Here is an 18,484-nt window from a genome sequence, read left to right as displayed (position 1 = left end):
GGGGTCTATACGGATTACAAAAGGGAACTCAGTGGATTGTTATTTATCATGGCTTTGTACTGCTTGCTGACAGGTATAACCATTTAAAACCACTGAAGTTACTAAAAAAAATACTTTGACTTTGAAAGTAGATCCAATGAATACTGAACTAAGAGGCACTGTGATGTTTTAGGAAGAATATGGGGATGGGTTAGACAGGCCCAGGTTAAATGCCAAGTCTGGCAAGTTACTAGCTTTTGGGTCTTGGGTAAACTGATCTAAGTTTTCTTTTTTTGTGAAATGGAGACAATACTAAATACTAGTTATTTTGCAAAGTTGTGAGGGATGAATGATTGCATATGCAAAGATCTGGCACACAGCAGGTATACAGTAAGTGTAGCTATATAATAAAGCTACTAAACAGATAAGAGTAAAATTTAACAGACTTTGAATCAGAACAGATGAGGACTGGAAGAGACAGAGATTAGAAATATTTTTGATGAAAATTACCACTTACAAAATATAACCACTGAAATGTGGAGGACACAACATACTGTTTAGTTTTGAGAAAATTAAAGAATTTACCCACTCTTATGTTGGTAGTCCCACAAAATATAACCTTACTTATTAAAGTTTTCAGATTACCCTAATAATCTTAGTGCTTTAATATTGTTAAAGGAGTTGATTAGTGATTAAGATGAGCACGTATGCACTACCACTGGATGTCATAAAGGAAACAGCACATTATTTATTTTTTTAAAGTAATCTCTATGCCCAACACGGGGCTTGAACTCACAACCCTGATATCAGGAGTCACATGCCTGACCGAATGAGCCAGCCAGGCACCCCTAAAATTAAACAGTACAGAAATACAGGCAAATAAAGTGGCTTAATTTTGAATGAAGATATAAAAAACTGCCATTACTGAAGATTTAGAACATGTCAGTCTAAAGTGTGTCATATTTTATCTCCTTACAGATGGAGAAACTGGGTTTAAGAGATTAATTTACTTGAGTCTATGTGGATAATAAATAACAGAACTAGGATTTAAATCCAGATCAGTCTAATTCCAAAGCCCATACTCCATACTTCTCCCATGGCAACTTTAATCTATTAAAAAAAAAAAAAAAAGATTTTTCAATGGGTGGAAAAGTAGAATCTTTAACAATATCTAATTTGTAAATATGACAGGTTGTAGGGCAATTTCAACAGCAAGAAGGGACTGAAAATACTTAGATTACACAGGTAATTATAATAGTTAAGATCATGGACTATGAAGTCAGATTCTGGCTTTACCAAGTATCAGGTGACTCTGGATAAACTCCCCCCACCCCTCAGGCCCCCAGAACTGCTGCGAAGATTAAATGAGAGAATGCACGTATAGTGCTTAGCACAGTGCCTGGCACTCAGTAATTGTTGAATTATTCTTTTATTATTTTCACTACAAAAATTATACATCTGAATGAATGTTCTATGTGGAAACTGAATTTAGTAATTATTGTCACAAAAGGTTAATGGACTTTAAGACTAATATTATTTGCCCCTTGGTCAACAAGACATAAGCCAAATTTTCAAGTTCAAAATACATTTGACTGCTTATAACTTCAGGTTTAAAAACATAACAAATATATAGCTTATGTTCTGTGTTGAAGGAAACTGATTTTCCTACTGGCACTTATAAATAATAATAACATCTAGGATATGTATAAAATAACTATCTTCTGAGGAGCTCCAGTGTGTTCTTTCAGATCATTTCAAAGCCTGAAAAGGGGAGGAAAGTTTAAAATAACTTTTAAAGAGATAGATCTGACCATAATACTGTCCTATCTACATGTGGCAATACATATTTGTGAATTAAGAGCAAAACTGCAGTTAGAATGAAGATTAGATGTTACTCTAGGTATTCATGATCACTTTATCTCTTATTTTGATGGCACAGAAATATTTGAATTTTATTACAATTTTCACATTTATTTAAGTAGGAACCTATATGTAACCTAAAGGAACCTAAAAGTAATTCAACAAAGTGGTATGTATATTAGATATATATTTATGTATGTCTATATATGCATAATAGAGACAAACACCAATCAACCTTCTAATATTTAGAGTACTAAAACTTCTAATTTGTAGAAAAACAATAAATCCAAAGAGAGGTATCTACTCAATTTAAGTAACAGAGTATTAGATGTAACTCTAGATAGACTACACAATAAGCATTCAAAAATATTTATGGCTGATGACAGTAAAAAATAGTGGAACAATTATGGGTGTATTTTTAATGCTGACATTAAGAAAGACAATATTTACTGTGAACTTTCAGCAAAACAGGATCCTGTTTCTTGTTGCTGGCATCCTAGAATTTCTTTTATTAAAGAAAAAAAAAAACAAGACTTGATTTGAAAAGACAGCGTGATGTTAGGGAAAAATACTTAGATTTTTGGACCACCAATGTAACCTGGCCAAGAAAAGAAGTAATTTCATTTTAAAATTCATTTTAAACTTTAAAGTTGAGAGTCAGAGGAGAGAGATTCATGAACATAAAGTTAAAAAAGGAGGCCACTGTAAAACTTTTGATATTTTCCACACACATGCCTGACAAAGATAAAGGGATTTTTTTCCTATAATTTTTTTTAAAAATAAAGGACAAGAAAAATCTAATAATGGGTAATGTAGTTATGGGAGATCAACAAAAGTGTGACATCACAATATCTCCTTCAATGACCTTAGGGATAAAAATAATTTCCCTTAAGTATCAGTCTACTGTCACAGAGTCCCTGTTGAGAAAATACAGTTATGAAATTTATGGATCAACTATGACACACCAAAAATGTTTTTCATACTAATTTAAATAACACTAAAAATTGTATCTTTTTTGGATTTCAATGTCAAACAGTTGATGCATTAGTGTTAACCAGAAAGCAGGTTTTAGAGAATCTTGAACCAAGTAAATTTAAAAAATAGTGGTTTTCTACACTATTCCACTGAATAGAATTATAGGATTGGTTAGAAAGAACAGATTATATTCTTTATATGATTGTCATACTGGCACTTCTTTAAAACTTGATTTCAAATGATTGTATTTGTTATCAATTAGCATTATTTTATATACATGGGTTACGCATAGGATATCTAAAGTTGATTCTCAATTACAATTTTGAATGCATTTCTTCAGTGTGACAATTGAATTTTATCATTATGCTTAAAAGTAAAAATCTAAAAAACTTCACACTATTATGTAAAAGTCAGGTCCCTATTGCTATTATGTGGTTATTTCATTTCATTTTTCTCTCACTTTGACTTATAACTTTAAAGGGAGTTCTACATGTATGGGGTGGTTTATGATAAAAATTTGGGATGACTGGAAGAAAAAGATAATCATTCTTCAGATATCATAATGGTTTTGCTACTATAGAAAAGAGCAAATATTCCAATTTTATACTATTGTGTTGAATTGAGAACCACTAGCTAAAAATTTTTATCTTTCCCAAGTATTAAAAAGTGTGCAAAAAAAAAATGTATTCAGTAATACTGGAACAAGTCATTTACAGATAACAACACCCTTTTAAAAATTAGACTGCATGCTTTTATAATGGTTCCTGAGGGCAAAAACAACTTTAAAAAATTAACTGAAAATACTCTGTAGCATAGTAAATACTTTGTAGCATAGTATTAAGTTTATGTTAAAATACACATCTTCATTACTATTGATATAACTAAGTTTAAAAATATTTTTTTTAATGTTTATTTTTGACACAGAGAGAGAGAGACAGAGCATGAATGGGGTAGGGGCAGAGAGAGATGGAAACAGAATCTGAAGCAGGCTCCAGGCTCTGAGCTGTCAGCACAGAGCCCAATGTGGGGTTTGAACTCATGAACCGTGAGATAATGACCTGAGCCGGAGTCAGACACTTAACTGACTGAGCCACCCAGGCGTGCCACTAAGTTTTAATAAAGTAGTAAAATACATTAAAAAATGAAGCCAACAGAACCTTGACATGGTGACTATGCCTCAGAAAGTGAGACTACTGCTTCCCACATTATGTAACTGGCCAAATGCACAATATGAGAACATTAAGAAGAATATGAAGGACTCCAGTTGGTAAAAAAACTACAATATGAAAACTGATGGCTTTTGTAAATTTAAGGGGGAAAGTTAGTCTGAATATAGTCCTATTAATATTTTTCAGTTGTGAAACTTATGATTCAACTATGATACATGAAAGTGTTATTCATATCTATTTTAATAATGTAGCTCAGTATTTTTCAGATATTCTCTATTACTAAACAATGAAATTTCCAGTTATATTTAACTAGTTTTTATTTTGTTCATTAATTTACTTCTAATACCTTTCTTTTACCATCATTCTTCATTCCAAACTAAGTAATTTTAGACAGTGTCGATCCACTGAACTGAATCTTAAGATCTCTTTCTCTTTCAAAAGATTCAACCTAGTCTATATAATTTTCTTCTTTGATAGGTGTTTTATATTAATTTTGAAAAGGCTCTAAGTTTTTTGGTAATATTTTTTTTATAATGGCAAATTACATGATGACAGGAATGGAAAGTTTAATTTTATCAACTAAATCTCAATTGAGATTTAGTCTTTTTTTTTTCCCCCAAATAAATTAGGCCAGAAAAGGACTACTATGCCTTTTAAACTTACTTAATATAAAGAACACTTATATATCATAATAAGAATTTGAAGACTTCTTGGGATGAACTTCAAGTATATTGTATTCTTTTTTCCTGTTCCCTTGAACACCATTCAAATAGTCATCTTTGTATTTCAGGTGCCCAGTACAGTGCAAAGCACACCACAGAATAACTATCTGATGAATTAAGATATTCAATAACAATGCAAAACATTACAAAATACAAAGACACACCATTTCATCAGCTCAGTAGTACTATTTTTTTCATGCTGAGAAACAAAAAAGGTCAATACAACAAGGTGTAACTAATTTCAACCAAGGGGGTGGTTCTATTATTAGTTATTTTTATCCCAGAACCAGTGTTAGTGCTTCATGCAGACCTGGGTTAGTAAGTATAATTCTGGAAGAAATTTAGTGACAATTTCTGAAATGTTTAGTATGAATGAGGGCAGTGTTAAGTTTGCTTATTGTTTGAGTTACAAGCTTAGCACTTGCTAATTTTTTAAAAAGGAAATGGGGGAAGAACAAAGGGTGTTTTGGTTGACACTTTGTCTTACCTTCAGATAAACAGAACTGATATTTAATGATCTAAAGAGGGAAAATAAAATAAATGAAACAATCATAAGGAGTGCAAAGTATTACAGAATAGGAAGGCCATGAGTCATTTATTTTCTTAATGATTTTTTTCAAAATTAGTTAACTGTAAAAATGCAGTACCCTCTTATAATCTTTAAATATTATAAAATAATTTACTGTACCAAGTACTTCTAAACCTAGACAATTTTTTAACTTTATTTGTAAAATTAGAGACAAGGCAATATTCCTGGCCATAAAATTTGATCCTCTCAAGTTGAGAGAGAATGTGTACTCAACTTGTATTTCTTTTGCAGATACTTCAGTAATGATCCCATGAAACACAACAGTCACTGTCCAGTAGCTCAGAAAAAATGTGGTGCATGTACTTTTATGAAGATTGTTGACTTTTAATGGAACTGCACTTAGGTCAAAAAAAGTATACATTAAATTTATAGGCCAAATTCAAATATTAAATAATGAAAATGTTTCAATGATGAAATTTATTTAAGTTTTCTATTTTAAGAGTTTAGAACAAAAGGGTATTGCATTTCAAGTTCCATTAATGACAAGTAACTAAAACTTGCTTTTAATCTTACCGGCATCAGATGGTAAATGATGGTAGGGAGCTGGAGAAAAAACCTGTGCTGCAAAATCTTCAAATGTCGTTGGTTCTAAATGATGCTGGACAATTGTTTGCAGGTATCGTGCTCTCTCCTCATAGCTGATTTCCTTCAGTTAAGGATGTACTTCAATGCAGCTTACATTGGAAAAGAACAGATCTTATCAAAAAGGACTGCTATGATTGCTAAGCCATTACTTCTTAATTATTCACTATTCTTGCATACCACTTAAAAGTATGGCTTTTTAAAGAGTAAAAAATACAGTTTTTAACATAAGTTTACTCTTCAGGATACCATATAAATGGCAGCTTAACCTGGAGACATTTATTAGGAAAGAATTATACTACCACTAAACTGTTGGAAGAATGAAGGGAACCATGTACTTGAGAAAGGATTCAACAGCTATCAGGTCAGCCTCGGCTCATTTTATCTTGTTAAATCAACTTCAATCTACAGATTTGCTCTGAAAAGCCACACAATAAATATTAGAATGCTGTTTAAAATACTGTCTGAAATTCTCTATTTTTCATTTGTAAAGACTTATTGTGAGAAATTCCTGCATATCTTCTTCTTTTTCTAAAATCCCTGTATTTTCCCAACAATTGTTCTCATTTTGAATGGAGGACTACTGTTGCTGTAATCCTCGAATAACTCCATGGGGTTAAGATAAATACATAGTTGAATCTGTATGTCAGGAAAAAATATCTAGTCAATTATAACACTGAAACAAGCAGGAATATTTGCAAAGAGTCCACGGGACTCCTAAATACTGTCTAACAAAGCATCTACAGGGCACTGACACTGACAGAAAAATACTGTACTTCCCTTTCACCACATTTTCTTCTCTGATATTATTGACAAGCAACCAGTACCTTGAAGTGTTGTTGCTTTTGAACAACCCACTCCAGGCTTCCTGTTTCAGCAGGCCTGATTGTGCTGTTAGCACAGAGAGGGCGAGAAAGAGAGAGAATATTTCTGTTGTTCACGAAAGCAACTATGGAAATGGCTGTCAAAATGTAGAGCAGCAGGCAGCAACATACAATTATCAGGAAAAACTCACATGCTGACTTCGTGTCGTATAGTTCCTGAACTGAGAAATCAGTTAACCTTTCTTCTACAACTTTCAGAAGTTTTCCCACTGTACTGTTTGTGCTATGTTGATAGGCTTTATATAAGACATTTATAGACGTATAAAGCTAATAAAAATTTGCCTTTTAGTTTTTCTTCATTGTTTTCTAAAACCCATTTTAATATTTTTCCTCAAAATTCTTTATTCTTTTTAAAAATTGCTACTCAATTACTGTAGTTCTACATTTCTAGAAATTGTAGAACAAGTCTACAACCAAGACCAAGAAAAAAATTTGTAAGGAAGATAATTTGAAGTGGTAATTCAATTGGAGATAACACAGCCAGTTACATCTATAAAAGGTTATTGATTAAGAAGAAGAAAAAAGCTAAGAGTTAAAGGTAAGATTATATTCAGTAGGTACTTAGACTGTGATGTCTTTTGCCCTCCAAATGGCTTAAGTACTTTTTCTTGCGTTACAATTTATTTTGTGCATTAAATATTGAAGTAATCTGAATTCCAATTTTTTGCAATCCATTATTTTCAGTTCTGTACAGTGGGACTGAACTTTGAAAAGAATTCTTCTCAAATGGGTAGCAACAGAAGATGCTATATTAAATGATCAGTGGAAAGGATTTTATGGAAGAATCATGTAGGTATTTTTGAATGTTAACTTAGAAAAGTAATATAGGCACACTTTTCAAAGGAGGTATATGGTTATAAGTGGAAGAGGATGTAACTGATGGTTCAATCTAAATAATACCACATATCTCACAACTTGTTGGAAAGTACTTTTTTCATTGGGGGAGATTCACAGCTGCCGAATTTTCTGCAGTTAATAGAGTCCTTTGATTCACAGCAGTGCCCCTTGTACAAAAAATACTGGCCTTTGTGTATTACCAGAAACTAATTTTCTATTTGGCTGAAAAGGGAAAAATGGGGTTATTGCTTCTCCCTCCTACAGAGCTTTTCATTATGCCTGATGCACTCAACTTCTAAGCTCTTCTGAGAAAAAAAATAACTGAAGAGGCAAGAGGTAGAAAAATGAGCTTGTTAGCACATTAGAAGTGAAGTATCTTGGTGGGCCCTAGAAATTCCCAGTGGTGTGTTAACTTATCACTCTATGCATGCTGGCACTGATAGTCTCCCAATTGATCACTCTCTTTTCGCACCAAAGGTGCTGCCAGGAAGCAAAGGCTGAAGGCCCACAGGAGAACAGTCTGCTATCAAAACAAGCTGTTTTTAAAAGTCTGCTTGAATGGGTAAAATGCTTCATGAAAAGTAGGGTGGAGACACCTACCTGCTTTTAAAATGCTCTACTTTCAGAGGGCCTATAAATGAAATATTTTACTTTATCTTATTATATTTACACAAGAATTAGGCAGAAAGAAAGCAAATGTTAATATTTCTAAAGCCAGGAGAATATTTCCAATGTAGTAAAATTTATTAAAGCAAGAAATGAATATCTACGTAAAATACATTTGCAGTGTAATTCTATTTCACTATACAAAACTGAAGAAACCCAAATATAAAGCTATACAAACTAAAATTATCCAGCTATAATGTATTCATTTTGTATAAAAACACATGATGTATTTATTTAATGTATTTAATCTTCATTAAGTAAAATGATGCTTTCTAAAAACGATTTTTAATAATTCAAGTCTAGGTGGCAGAGTGAAAACAATCATTAATGGTTGAATTTAAATGAAAAACTGCAGCATGTATCACATGTTAGGCAGGCTAATGTCTGAAAGTTTCCTTTTTTTTTTTTTTTTTTTTTGGTAACTCACTTTCTAAAAGCTAAATATTCTTTATAATTTTCCATGTTTGATGTAGCCAGATTAACAACAACATCAAAACAAACTAACTTAATCTATAGTACTTACATTTTCCCCCCTTTCAGAAAATATATATTAAGGAGACACAAGGAACTTTAACACTTAAACCACAGTTCGAATCTATAAACAGGATGTTTTGTGATTGAGATGATGATAAAGTTAAACACAGTGCTGTTAGCATCTGCAATGGCAACCATAATCCAAAGCCATTAATTTCTATATCTCCTCATAATAGATTAGAACACTTATTCCTTAAAAGGCAACTCTCTAGGGAAGAGTTATTAGTACCTATAAATTGGGTGACATACACAAACTTGACGGCTAGCAAAAACAGGATAGCTCAAGCTATATTCCTATTGTGAGTGCATGTTGCCGTTGACATTGAAATTAAAAAACTGAAATGGGTGAGATAAAAAGGGAATGGTAAACAAATTCAAAACACAATTTAAAGTACAAGTTTAAGTTGAATTAAGGTTTTTGTTGTAAATTTAAAACAACCTAAGCCAAAACTAGCTAACAAAAAGCCATTTGATGAGGGAGACTTTTAGCTGGTAGGAATCTTTAATACAGAACCAGCCAATCAAAAGAAATAACACACAGGTGCTGCAATCAGCAATATAATTATCCACTAATCCTCCTTCCTTCTACTTTCTGCAAAAGCAGAAAAAGGGGGGAATATTACTATTCTAAAATTAATAAAGGGAACTAAACATTTTCTGTAGTATAAATACTTCAAACCTAATCTGTGCTTAACATTATTATTCATTTTAAGTAACTACTTTTGATTCTAAACTTACATATGAAATTATTTATGGCTCTGTGTCACTGTATCAAGACCAGCTGTCAAAAACTAGGGTTCAATTTCTGCCCGGTCCTGGGAAAAGATGCATGAATTCTCCGTGCTGCAGTTTTTCTATATGTTAAATGGGGATACCACCACCTGCTCCTATTTATGTAATAAGGATATTGAAGATAAAGGATATAAATATAGGGTAACCCAAAAGTCCCCCTACATCTGTGCTGAAAATGGTTTTTCTGGCTTTTGGCTCAAGTCTTTGGCAGGTGCTGTCTCCCTGAGGGCAATTTTCAATGTCTGTTTACGAAATACACCTGTATTTATGCACAAGAACTCTGATAATATTTCTCGTTTGTGGTATGTACTGAGGGCCTTTTGACCTATTTTGATGAGAGGAAACGGATTTCTCATGAGAAAAAAATATGAAGAAAAGCTACTGCAGGAGGATAATACATTTTTCAATTTTACTAATGTACAGGGACAATATACGAAAGGTAGATTTTTTTTTTTTTTTTAAGTTTGAGAGAGAGTGTGCGCAGGGTAGAAAGAGAGGGATGAAGAGAGAATCCCAAGCAGGCTCTGTACCATCAGCACAGAACCTGACATGGGGCTCGAACTCATGAACCGTGAGATCATGACCTGAGCTGAAATCAAGAGTCAGATGCTTAACTGACTGAGCTACCCAGGCGCCCCAAAAGGTAGATTTGGTTTTGAAGAAGCAACAACCCTTCATTCTCTACAATTTTCTTAATATGATTCTGAACTGCTTTTACTGTTAGAAAAGGCAAAACTTTCAGGGTGCCTGGGTGGCTAAGTTGACTAAGCATCTGGGATTCTTGACTCTGGCTCAGATCATGATCCCAGGGTTGTGGGATGAAGCCCCGCATCGGACTCCGCACTGAGTGTGGAGCCTGTCTGAGATTCTCTTCCTCTCTCTCTGTCCCTCTCCCCCACTGGCTTGCTTGCTCTAGATAGCTAGCTAGCTAGCTAGATAAGGGCAAAACCTTCAGTTTTGTGATCACTACTTTCATGGCATGGCCAATAGATTTTACAAACATTTAGCTCAACTGTAATTTGTGACTAGTCTCAAAAAAAAAATGGAAGTGTGTATGTATACATTATAATGCACATAGGAAGAATATGAAGCATTTTTCACAAAAAGGAGTAATGAAAATTATAATTGTAAACATATATATGAGACCTATCACCACTTAATTTCCTCTTAAGTTCAGATTTAAGGTTTTCTTTCCTAAACAAGATAAAAAATATTGGCTCCTTTTCAAGTGAAGGCAAAGTATGGAACGTTTATATCTGTACTCAATATCATAGCCTCAGGGATTTAAGGCCCATTGTGAAATTCCTAATTTAGTTAAGCACTTGCCTGCACTCATATATTTCTGTGATTTCTTTGCTGTTTTAGCACATAGGAATTTTATTTCCTTTTTTTGTATAGATTTTCCCAAGAACAGAGGGAGGAGAATTCTGCCTATTAAAAAAAAATTGGAGAGTACTACTTATGATATTCACCACATTTCTAAGATGGCTGGTAGACTGAAGTTGGCTATGGTGAAAGTTTTCACATCATAGGACTCAACAAATGCCACAAATCAGGGCTTCCTCCCTTCTTTCAGCACCAGTTACTAAACAAGTATGCTCCTGCCACTTCCTCCCCCCGTCCCCCTCCCCGTGTAGGCTTCATGCCCAATGCAGGGCTTGAACTCACAACCTTGAGATCAAGTTCCTGAGCTGAGATCAATCAAGATCAAGAGTCAGACGCCTGACAGACTGAGCCACCCAGGCACCCGCCCCCTCCCCAGTATGCCTTTGTCTTTGTGCTTGTTCTCCTAACAAACTAGCAGGGAGACTAATGTCATGGGGCCAGAGGCCATGTCTTTTATTATCTTTCTATATCCAGCACCTAACACAAGACCAGAAGTACTTGATGTTTATAAATTATAGAAGGAATGAATAAAGTTTTCACAGTCGATTAGAAGACTGTTATGCAAACAACCCCTTCCTTGAACCCCAATTTAGATCTCCAGAAGCAAAACCTTTTGGGGCCAATATAGTTGGGACTTTCCTAAGATTGGATTTAGAGACAGAGTTTGAATCCTTGTGAGAAAGTTTGGTTCCATCCCACCCTTGATCTTGCTGACCTTCTCTGGAAGAAGAAAAAGTGAATAAAATACAACATATATATACATAAGGTATAACATTAAGAAAAAAGAAAACTAATAACTTAAAAAAAATCATAATTGTTAAAGAAGAAATCCTATAAATCTTGAAAGTAATTACAACTCATTACAATTTAGCACTGAAATGTTTTACCCCATTGGTTGTGACAACTTTTTAAATTTAAAGAAATCTTTGGGGTGCCTGGGTGGCTCAATTGGTTAAGCATCCAACTCTTGGTTTTGGCTCAGGTCATGATCTCATGGTTCGTGAGTTTAAGCCCTAGCTGGCCTCAATGCTGACAGTGCAGAGCTTGCTTGGGATTGTCTCTCTCTCCCTCTCTCTGCCCCTCCCCTGCTTGTGCTCTCTCTCCCAAAGTAAATAAATAAACTTAAAAAAAAAATCTTCAAATTTTGCATAAATTCTACAATGGTATGAGACAACAAATTTAGTTAATAAACTATTTCTATTCATTTCAATGGCCATCTGTAAAGAAAGGAGAAAGGGAAGAAATGTCAAGAAAGTCTCTGTAGATAAAAATCAGCGAAGGGTAATTTCAAAACCATTTTAGGCAGATTTCCAAAACTGCTCTGGCACACTATAAGAACACAGGTAATAACACCCTTGAAAATAATACTCAGAATTTTAAATATTTAGGTTTTTCAAAAGACTATCTTGAGAGGCATGCCAGGGCATCATTTATTGAGAGTATTTTGGGACAGTCCGAACTAGAGGAAGTATACAACAATCATCTACCAACATTTCTTTCAGTAAGCTTAGCAAAATCATTATAAAACGTTTATTCACAATAAGCCTTGCCTGGATGGAGAATACAAACATAGATCATTGGTCATTTAATAGTCCAGTGCTCTTTTCTATATCCAATCTCAATGATTTCAGTTTTGTATGGAGAAAAGAAAGGTATAGGAAGCATTTTAGTTAGTTCAAGTATGGCCAACAAAATGTTAGCTTAAATTTGAGGACTGGCAATTTTTGAAAGATGTTTATATACAAGAACATTATATATACTACATAAAAATTCTTGGCACACTCTAATAAAAATGAGAAAGTAAACCACATTTGGCTTTTTAGTTCGAAAAGGCCCTGAAATATCTTCAAATATTCTGAAGCGATGTCCTTACACAGGGTCTTAGAGAAATAATGAAAAATAATTTTATTGATATAGGATATATGTAGATATATTTTGCAAGTACATCTCAAGGATCGTGTGGCTAATTTATTTGCAGTAATAAAGGGGCATGTTTTCTTGAAATATACAGGGCAATTAAGTATCCCATGAACTATTTACTAGGCATGGCTCACCTATAAGATGAAAGTAATATACTTGCTTACATTATAAAGCATCTGCTAAATTAATAGTCCATTTCTTTCTTACAGTAGCTAATTTCATCAAGAAACATGCAGTGTAGCTCATATTCAGTAAAAATAAAATTCCAATAGAACAAATCTTGGTATTAATATTGTTTATTTGTACTATGTTAATAGAAATTCTTCTGAAAGTCTGCAACAGGTCATAACAAATTATTGTGTATGATTTTTATGATGCATTATATTAATCAAATTCTTTAGTAGTTGCCACTACGCAATGAGGGAAAAGCTGTGATTTGTCAGAGTAGACAAAGCTGGGCTTTAATCCATCCTTTTAACCATACTGCCAAGTCTATATTGTTTTCACTGCGTCTCAATTAGGAGACAGGCAGGACACCTGGTACTTCTTTATCTAAGTCCCATGGGCTGCCAGATGACTCAAAATCCATAACAGGTGCTAAGGCAGTGTGAGGATAGTCCTATTATTGAAAGCTGGAGTTGAATAAAATTTGGACCATATATAATTGCTCATAAATCAGCCAATTACTAAATGAAAACATTAAGTAAAAAGTTGATAAGCCCAATTCTACCAAAGTTCATGTAAATACGTTTAAAAAGATTAACCTTAAATAAATAGGATTAAAAATTTAAACCTCCCTAAAGGTTCTAAAAATCCTTCCTGATTTAATAATCCAATAATCACTGATGGTTTCTAAAAAGCACTAATATGATTATGGAGTATGTGTATCTATTCCACTTTCATGAAAGTTGTATGAAGTAAAACATCTAAAAGAAAAACTAAGTTACCTAGATTTCAAATTTAATATGAAGTTAAAATTTTAGACTTTCATTCTTGGTAAGATGTACTTAAAAATGTTATCGTACATAATAACAAGACTTTCACAGTCAACAGAACTGCTTCAGAATCACAAGTATTAGATTAAGAGTGTAAAAAACATTGGGGGATGACTAGAAACAATCTGTATTGTTCCTTTTGGGAACAAAAATTTCAATACATTAAAGTTGAGGAAATGAACTTACGTGTTTGAACTAAATACTAAACTTGGACTCTTGTTAGAAGACTGCAAAAGGGAAAAAAATTACTAAATAAGTGAAATTTTACAGTGTACAATTACTTACGTGTTATCTCTCCCTAAATGTGTACTAACTTAATTAAGATTTTGTTTAAATGCTGTAATTATCAGGAGTATAGAAAAAGTGATTTATTATCATGGTAAGTAGTTACAAAGTACAACAAACTGTCATTTAAGACTGTGTCATAGAATCTATGATAAACAGTATATTGGCTTAAACTAATGCACTATATGCCCCTAGGGAATGATGGGCTTAGAGACTGGACTTTAACATCAAAATCTACCCATTAATCTTGACTTAAATATAATCTACTCTGCAGTAAAAGGAAGAATGGGCATTCAATGAATTACTGGTTTTGAAATACTGCACTGGTGTCCATTTACTAAAAGCATTTAAGGGGACATGAGGAGATGGACCACTAGTACCTTTTACAGACTGTTACCATTTCACAAAACATGCATTTGATTTTCCACCAACTTAGCAAGAGCATCCCATTAAGAAAAATTATAAACTAAAAAAGTTTTCTGAAAATCTCTCTCTGATCCTTTTAAAGGGCATGTTGTTGCATAAGATATAATATTGCAATATAATTTGGTCAACTTAAGTTCAGATGAAATAATCATCTATGGAAATACACTGTAGGCTTAAAAAAGCTCTAATTTTTTTTTAGGATTGGTTGTAGATCATTGTTTCTTTGCATCAGAACCACCAACTGCTTGATTTGACTGACCAGAAAATGCAAACACCAAGAGTAGTGTTTATACAAATATCATGGCCCACAATGCTTCATAAAAAGGGAAACCCTCGTATTTTTAAAGATACTCGAAACAGACTTCAAGGAGAGAGAACCAGGAGTGACTGAAATAGTTACCAGCTACCCACTTAAATAATAAATCTGGTATTTAACCTTAAGATTTCCTGACTAGTTTATCTATAATGATTATTTTAGCACTTGCAATTGTTATGCATAAGATTAATTTGCATTTCTACATTATACAGCTTATAGGTATTCAGATGATATTTGGGAATTCTAAAAAGCATAGTATAAAGGAAATTAAGCCAAGTTTGTCTTTAACTTTATCTGATACATTAATTGTGGTGGTTTTTAATCCATTTTCCCTTCTTTTAAATTCAAAAAAAATTTTTGTGAAGATTAAAAAAATATAGTTTTTATCTAAACATAAAAATATCATAAAGCTAAACTGACTTTTGCTCTGCTATAATCTGGTGGGTTTAAAATAGATAATGGCATGTTAACAAGGCATTACTCCAGGTGGTTGCTTAAATATATTTATTTGCTTTCTTTTTGATAGTAGGTATGTGCTAAATAAAAGTCAACACTCCTATCAAGACAGTAAATGTAGAAACATCAGTTCTACAACAGCTATTTTTGCTCCTTCTCTTTTCTGAACAGCAATTAGTAAAGCAACCCCTTCCCCTCCTCCCTAGTGCTGTCAAGCTGTTCAGAGCAGTTTGCAACTCGACAATGGTACCATTGTGAATGCTCTCTGGGCTTCCTTCCCACAGAGAGTTAAATGGGCAGTTCCTGCTGCCCATGATTGGTGTCCAGTGAAATAATACTCAAGAGCCAGGTTTTATCAGCTTCACGCCAAAGAAGTGAAGCCAGGGAACCCAAGCCTTCATATCATACTGGACCATATGCCAACCCTGATGGCCCCAAAGGTTTATCACTAAGAATCAGGATCCATCATGTCCCTTGTGAAATTTCACTTCACATACCTTATGTGAAATGCAAAGCTTCACTAAAAACCGAACCTTCTTTACAATTGGCATGAACAGATGGACGGTAACAGTGGTTTGGCAAGCAAAAGTTAAGATTTAAATAGGCTGTATTCTAGTGTTTGAGAGGAAAAAGCAGTTAGAAGAAAATGGGGAGATTTGTGACCCATAGTTTAATTTTAATTCCATTATTGAGTTATTAAAAATTCAATGGCAAAAGCCCTTATGTTTAGTAAAAGGAAAAGAATGGATTAAAAGCACTGCAATTCCTATGTCAAACAAGGTTAAAGACTAATTTCAGCTTTACATCCTTCATTGTTTGCTATCTGAAATCCCCAAATAGCATCTAAATCTGTTTTTATATTAAACAAAGACTAAAATAAAACTTGTAAAATATGTAGTAGGTGTAGTGAATGATAATATGAACATACCAGTGCACCTTAATCACCAATCAAAAAAAAAAAAAAAAAACGTAAGGGTTTAACAGAGAAAAAAAAAAAATCCCTGTTCTATCACAGGTAAGAATTTAATAAAGATGGAAGTAAAGAAACTTCAAGTTCTATGATTTTTTATTTTTATTTTTTCTTTGTTTATTTTTGAGAGAGAGAGAGAGAGGGAGAGAGAGAGAGAGACAGGAGGGAGGGAATCCCAAGCAGGCTCCACGCTATTAGTGCAGAGCCCAGTGTGAAGCTTGATCCCACAAACTGTGAGATCATGATCTGAGTCGAAATCAAGAGTCTGCTTAACTGACTGAACCACCCAGGCGCCCCAAGTTTTGTTATTTTTAAAGACTTTTTGCTCAATACCCAATAGAGTTCTCTACCTTCTTTCTGTTACACTATGATATGAGCCAATTGTTAAGACTGGCATATGTAGGGGTGCCTGGGTGGCTCAGTCGGTTGAGCGTCAGACTCTTAATTTTGGCTCCTGTTGACTTGTGGTTCATGGGATTGAGCCCCACACTGGGCTCTATGCAGACAGCACGGAGCCTGCTTGGGATTCTCTGTCTCCCTTTCTTTCTGCCCCTCTCCCACTCATGCTCTCTCTCAAAACAAACAAACAAACAAAAAAGGTTGGCATATGTAGACCACACTGCCACTCTGGATTCGACAAAGCAGGTAAGAGATGGTGAGGTGCTTTCCTTTCCTTTGCTATTTTTGTTGTGAAGCCAATGTACTATCAGACTAGGATAAAAAAAAACCAAAAAAATCAAAAAACACTTCATTCATCAGTAACAAAGTATAATAATGTGTAAAAGCACAACAATGTATAAAAGTACTTTACAGGAAAAGTGTAAAGAAGGCCTGTTATGCAAAAATATAAGTCTATCATATAACAAGATTATGAAAATCTCAAGTGCCTTTTTGAAATGGCAGATATGTGTAAATATTATCAAAACACTTAGAGAACTTCTTAGTCTCATTAAGAAAAATAATACTAGTTATTAGCCTGGCAATTACTGTATACTTAAGTATAAAAAATACTTTAAATAATAATCTAACTTATTTTAGAAAGGCTTTACTATAAAAGGAAAATACATTCAAGCTGTGCTCTGCTATTCAAGAGGTAAAAATTATATAAAAGCAGAAGGAACTGTCACCTTAGACACCGGCTGTTATATTATTGGTAGTAACATTAAAAAATCAAGTTTATGGTTTGGTTTTGATTCTTCTGCTTGACTACAATTTCTGGTTTTGACCTCAGCTGCTATTACTCTTCCCTTTGTTTTATATCACCTGGTAGTGAGGAACTCCTTGTGTTTCTTAGCCACATTACACTTTTATCCCTTCATGCCTCAGTAAAACCATTCCTAATTCTTCCTCCCTACTATCCTCTCCCACTGTAATAAAATTAATCATCTTTACCATCTTATTTTGTAGGTATCACTATTGCTGGACTCCTCATCAGAGGGCATTTCATTCATTCACTCATTCTTTCATCCATCTACCTATCCCCATACCTACCTACCCACCCACAGGGCTCTTTCTCCTGTACCAGACTGTAAGCTCCATGAAAGCAGTAACTATCTTGCTACCCCTAGCTTTTCTCTCACACCACTTCCCATATAGAAGGTAGTCAATAAATACTTGGTGAAAAAAAAATGAAAGATCCAAAATTGCTTTTTTGGGATGAAGAAATATAGACTTTTTCTTTTTTCCCTTATATGAACAAGGTTGGATGCCATTATCAGATGCCATTCAACTTCTATTGAGATAATCACTTCCCCCCCCTTTTATAATGACTTATTTCATAGATTTTTATTTATTTCTGAAAGGATCTTAAACATACTTAGTCATTTTGCTGTTGTTCAATATAGCTTTTTTTTTTAATACTTAAATTTGTCATTGGTGTATTGAATGTTTTTGGTAGAGAATAACAATTGAAAATATCTGTATAATTAATACAATGATAATAGAAATAGAAGTTGGTCATATACTGAAGTCATTTTTGTGAGCTCCCATTGTTTAAATATAGGAAAAGTAATTATTATTGGTCTACATTAGTAAAATGATAATCTAGAGAACATTAAGATGCTATTTTCAGACATTGGTTCAATTCTATAGAATAAGTTTCATTATTATCAAAAATTCATTATGTATCAGAGAGATTTATA

At 33.6% G+C, this 18,484-nt stretch overlaps 1 protein-coding gene across 10 annotated transcripts in view; it reads right to left on the bottom strand.

Annotated features, from left to right (window-relative positions):
* Nucleotides 1-18,484, bottom strand: part of RALGAPA1 (Ral GTPase activating protein catalytic subunit alpha 1) — a 271,674-nt gene that overhangs the window by 4,097 nt on the left and 249,093 nt on the right. For 8 of the 10 annotated variants that reach the window (XM_086709923.1, XM_086709913.1, XM_086709915.1 and 5 more), the window contains one exon: nt 5,808-5,932. In XM_086709923.1, coding sequence (XP_086566049.1) covers nt 5,808-5,932 — 125 coding nt within the window. Of the gene's footprint in view, nt 1-564; nt 568-5,192; nt 5,224-5,807; nt 5,933-18,484 lie in introns of all 10 variants that reach the window. The other 2 variants (XM_086709922.1, XM_086709914.1) reach the window with 2 other exon arrangements.

Source organism: Puma concolor, chromosome B3, assembly GCF_028749965.1.
Source record: "Puma concolor isolate L17-30 chromosome B3, mPumCon1.1.hap2, whole genome shotgun sequence".
NCBI lineage: Eukaryota > Metazoa > Chordata > Mammalia > Carnivora > Felidae > Puma > Puma concolor.
The sequence above is the reverse complement of the archived record's forward strand: the minus strand, read 5'-3'. Positions and strand labels throughout refer to the sequence as shown.